The sequence below is a fragment of the Helicoverpa zea genome, chromosome 20, assembly GCF_022581195.2.
Source record: "Helicoverpa zea isolate HzStark_Cry1AcR chromosome 20, ilHelZeax1.1, whole genome shotgun sequence".
NCBI lineage: Eukaryota > Metazoa > Arthropoda > Insecta > Lepidoptera > Noctuidae > Helicoverpa > Helicoverpa zea.
Window position 1 is genome coordinate 1 of NC_061471.1, and position 5,456 is coordinate 5,456.

The 5,456-nt window shown below is 43.6% G+C and overlaps 1 protein-coding gene across 1 annotated transcript; it reads left to right on the forward strand.

Moving 5' to 3' along the window:
- Window positions 1-2,745: 2,745 nt before the first annotated feature.
- LOC124640018 lies at window positions 2,746-4,713 on the forward strand. Its single transcript, XM_047177594.1, has one exon. It carries the CDS (start codon window positions 2,746-2,748, stop codon window positions 4,711-4,713), a length of 1,968 nt encoding a protein of 655 aa, XP_047033550.1.
- The last annotated feature ends 743 nt before the right edge of the window (window positions 4,714-5,456 follow it).

Here is a 5,456-nt window from a genome sequence, read left to right on the forward strand (position 1 = left end):
CCTAACCTAACCTAACCTAACCTAACCTAACCTAACCTAACCTAACCTAACCTAACCTAACCTAACCTAACCTAACCTAACCTAACCTAACCTAACCTAACCTAACCTAACCTAACCTAACCTAACCTAACCTAACCTAACCTAACCTAACCTAACCTAACCTAACCTAACCTAACCTAACCTAACCTAACCTAACCTAACCTAACCTAACCTAACCTAACCTAACCTAACCTAACCTAACCTAACCTAACCTAACCTAACCTAACCTAACCTAACCTAACCTAACCTAACCTAACCTAACCTAACCTAACCTAACCTAACCTAACCTAACCTAACCTAACCTAACCTAACCTAACCTAACCTAACCTAACCTAACCTAACCTAACCTAACCTAACCTAACCTAACCTAACCTAACCTAACCTAACCTAACCTAACCTAACCTAACCTAACCTAACCTAACCTAACCTAACCTAACCTAACCTAACCTAACCTAACCTAACCTAACCTAACCTAACCTAACCTAACCTAACCTAACCTAACCTAACCTAACCTAACCTAACCTAACCTAACCTAACCTAACCTAACCTAACCTAACCTAACCTAACCTAACCTAACCTAACCTAACCTAACCTAACCTAACCTAACCTAACCTAACCTAACCTAACCTAACCTAACCTAACCTAACCTAACCTAACCTAACCTAACCTAACCTAACCTAACCTAACCTAACCTAACCTAACCTAACCTAACCTAACCTAACCTAACCTAACCTAACCTAACCTAACCTAACCTAACCTAACCTAACCTAACCTAACCTAACCTAACCTAACCTAACCTAACCTAACCTAACCTAACCTAACCTAACCTAACCTAACCTAACCTAACCTAACCTAACCTAACCTAACCTAACCTAACCTAACCTAACCTAACCTAACCTAACCTAACCTAACCTAACCTAACCTAACCTAACCTAACCTAACCTAACCTAACCTAACCTAACCTAACCTAACCTAACCTAACCTAACCTAACCTAACCTAACCTAACCTAACCTAACCTAACCTAACCTAACCTAACCTAACCTAACCTAACCTAACCTAACCTAACCTAACCTAACCTAACCTAACCTAACCTAACCTAACCTAACCTAACCTAACCTAACCTAACCTAACCTAACCTAACCTAACCTAACCTAACCTAACCTAACCTAACCTAACCTAACCTAACCTAACCTAACCTAACCTAACCTAACCTAACCTAACCTAACCTAACCTAACCTAACCTAACCTAACCTAACCTAACCTAACCTAACCTAACCTAACCTAACCTAACCTAACCTAACCTAACCTAACCTAACCTAACCTAACCTAACCTAACCTAACCTAACCTAACCTAACCTAACCTAACCTAACCTAACCTAACCTAACCTAACCTAACCTAACCTAACCTAACCTAACCTAACCTAACCTAACCTAACCTAACCTAACCTAACCTAACCTAACCTAACCTAACCTAACCTAACCTAACCTAACCTAACCTAACCTAACCTAACCTAACCTAACCTAACCTAACCTAACCTAACCTAACCTAACCTAACCTAACCTAACCTAACCTAACCTAACCTAACCTAACCTAACCTAACCTAACCTAACCTAACCTAACCTAACCTAACCTAACCTAACCTAACCTAACCTAACCTAACCTAACCTAACCTAACCTAACCTAACCTAACCTAACCTAACCTAACCTAACCTAACCTAACCTAACCTAACCTAACCTAACCTAACCTAACCTAACCTAACCTAACCTAACCTAACCTAACCTAACCTAACCTAACCTAACCTAACCTAACCTAACCTAACCTAACCTAACCTAACCTAACCTAACCTAACCTAACCTAACCTAACCTAACCTAACCTAACCTAACCTAACCTAACCTAACCTAACCTAACCTAACCTAACCTAACCTAACCTAACCTAACCTAACCTAACCTAACCTAACCTAACCTAACCTAACCTAACCTAACCTAACCTAACCTAACCTAACCTAACCTAACCTAACCTAACCTAACCTAACCTAACCTAACCTAACCTAACCTAACCTAACCTAACCTAACCTAACCTAACCTAACCTAACCTAACCTAACCTAACCTAACCTAACCTAACCTAACCTAACCTAACCTAACCTAACCTAACCTAACCTAACCTAACCTAACCTAACCTAACCTAACCTAACCTAACCTAACCTAACCTAACCTAACCTAACCTAACCTAACCTAACCTAACCTAACCTAACCTAACCTAACCTAACCTAACCTAACCTAACCTAACCTAACCTAACCTAACCTAACCTAACCTAACCTAACCTAACCTAACCTAACCTAACCTAACCTAACCTAACCTAACCTAACCTAACCTAACCTAACCTAACCTAACCTAACCTAACCTAACCTAACCTAACCTAACCTAACCTAACCTAACCTAACCTAACCTAACCTAACCTAACCTAACCTAACCTAACCTAACCTGGTTAACAATGCACTGACATGCCACTACTTTCCAAAATCTGGAAGGAGGCAACGGTGGTGGCACTAAGGAAGCCAGGCAAAGACTCGTACAGCGTACCAAAGTCCTACAGGCCGATTGGGCTCTTGCCTGTATTAGGGAAGGAGTACGAGAAGATGCTGGTCGCCTCGCCTTAGGTTCTATTTGCTTCCCAGGATCAGTACTCGCCAATACGGCTTTATGCCGCAAAGGAGCACAGAGGACTCCCTCTACACCATGGTGCAACACATCCGCAAGAAGTTGACACAAAAGAAAATTGTTACTCTTGTGTCACTAGACATAGAGGGAGCCTTTGACAGTGCGTGGTGGCCTGCCATCAAAGTCCGATTGGCTGAGGAAAAGTGCCCTGTAAACTTGAGACGAGTGGTCAGTAGTTACCTCAGTGACAGGACTGTTAGCGTGAGGTACTTGGGTGAGGAGTGCAAAAAATCGACGAGCAAGGGTTGCGTCCAGGGATCCATTGCGGGTCCACTCTTCTGGAACCTCCTACTGGACCCCCTCTTGAAGGAGCTCGACACTGGGGGCAACTACTGCCAAGCATTCGCCGACGACGTTGTCCTGATTTTCGACGGCGAAACGGCGGCAGAGATAGAGGGACGAGCCAATGCCGCTCTCGAACATGTTCGAGCATGGGGTGTCAGAAACAAGCTAAAATTCGCACCGCACAAAACCTGCGCAATGGTCTTAACACGAAAGCTAAAGTATGACACTCCGCGCTTGAGCATGGGGGGGATCGACATTGGAACGTCCCGCGACGTCAAAATATTAGGCCTCACAATCGACGACAAACTCACCTTCAACAAACACATAGCTATCGCTTGTAAAAAGGCGATAGCTATGTACAAACAACTGGCCAGGGCAGCTCGAGCTAGTTGGGGTCTACAGCCGGAAATCATCAGGACCATCTACACGGCAGCAGTAGAGCCCACGATACTGTACGCAGCGAGTGCATGGGCGCCAGCCGCAAACAAATTAGGGGTCCAAAAACAGCTTAACGTGGTCCAAAGAGGGTTTGCGCAAAAGTTGTGCAAAGCCTACCGCACGGTCTCCCTAAACTCGGCACTGTTGCTCGCTGGGATACTCCCTCTAGACATTCGGATAAGGGAAGCTGCTTCACTTTACGAAGCGAAGGGGGGAGTGCCCCAGCCAACACTGGGAGATAGGGAGATCGAGCGGATGGCCTCAGCCCTTGAAGCCCCTCACCCCGCAGAATTGGTGACACTGCAGTACAACAGCATAGTGGACGACGAAGAGTACAGAAACCGGAGGGAGGAGTTTGCTGTGCGTATTTTTACCGACGGCAGTAAGATACAGGGCAAGGTCGGCGCGGCGCTATCTTTGTGGGATAGTACCACCGAAACAAAGGCTCTCAAACTTACCTTGCCGTCATACTGCACCGTCTACCAGGCTGAATTGTTGGCGCTGCAGAAAGCGGCAACTGAAGCGCTCAAACGCCGGGAAAACACATTCGGCATCTTCAGCGACTCTATGGCGGCCCTGCAGACAGTCGCTAACGTCAGTGCCCCCCATCCTCTAGCAGTGGAAACAAGGGACACCATACGCCGCTGCAAGCTCCAGAACAAGAGTGTCTCCTTGTTCTGGATAAAGGCCCACGCAGGATTGGAGGGCAATGAGCGAGCTGATCAACTCGCAAAGGAAGCCGCCCTAAAGTCGAAGAAGAAGCCGGACTACGACCTATGCCCCATCTCATTCGTCAAGCGGCAGATACGTATGAGGTCGCTTGACGAATGGAATGGGAAATATAAAGCCGGAGAAACAGCCTCCGGCACTAAACTGTTTTTCCCCGACGCAATATCCGCGTACGGCATCGTGAGGAAAATTGACCTCACGTACATAAGGACACAAATCTTCACTGGGCACGGTGGATTCTCCTCATATCTGACACGATTTAAATGTAAGGAGAATTCATCGTGCGCCTGTGAACCTGGAGTCGAGGAAACCGTTGCCCACATCCTCCTGGAGTGCCCAATTACAGAGAGAGCACGTTTTGAGACGGAGCAAGAGTTAACAATGAGCCTTACAGCAACAAACCTCCCATTTCTAATGAGAGATAAAAAAGACCGGCCGAAATTTTTAGATTATTGCGAAAAAATAGTTAGTTTAGTAATAAGTAGAAATAAGTTGTAAATATGGATACTTACCTGTATATTGAGTATATAGTTTAAGTACCAATAAACGGAAAAAAAAAAAAAAAAAAAAAAAAAAAAAAAAAAAAAAAAAAAAAAAAAAAAAAAAAAAAATAGTAAAGAAAGAAATATTTATGAAACACTGGGCCATGTGCACTGCTTACCTGTAAATCATACTAGAGAAAAGAAAACACCATAGACATTATTTATAAGTTCAAACATGTTAGTTAAGTAAATGTGTGTATGATGTTAATTAAACAAATCGCAATAAAGAGCTCTGACAACGTTAGAGGACAACTTGCGAGGCAGGAGTGGGTTTTAGCCGGTAAGAGTCCGGCACTACCCCTCGGGGTGGTCCATGAGGATTTCCCACTCTGCCACAACAAAAAAAAAAAAAAAAAAAAAAACCTAACCTAACCTAACCGGATAACTTTTTCAAAAGGAGACCGATTTTGATGCGGTTTTTTGCGTATAATAGCTACAACAGGCTTGTAAGCACGCGATAACCCTTCAAACGCGACATCGAAGCGGTGTGACCCGATTTTTTGACACCCCCACCCTTCTCGACCTGTAAAAAACACAAAATTAATTATTTATCAAAATTCTGACTAGATTTTTTCATTGTAAAAATTTTATTAAATACTTACCACTCCGACCTGTCTTCCTGACTGCATTTTGCACGATTTTGGGTAGGTTTGGACGTCGAAATTAAATATTTTCTATTAAAAAACACTAAATTTTACA

Bases quoted from the DNA above. Each gene is read 5' to 3' on its own strand.
- LOC124640018 (XM_047177594.1), top strand. From the start codon at position 2,746: ATGCCGCAAAGGAGCACAGAGGACTCCCTCTACACCATGGTGCAACAC.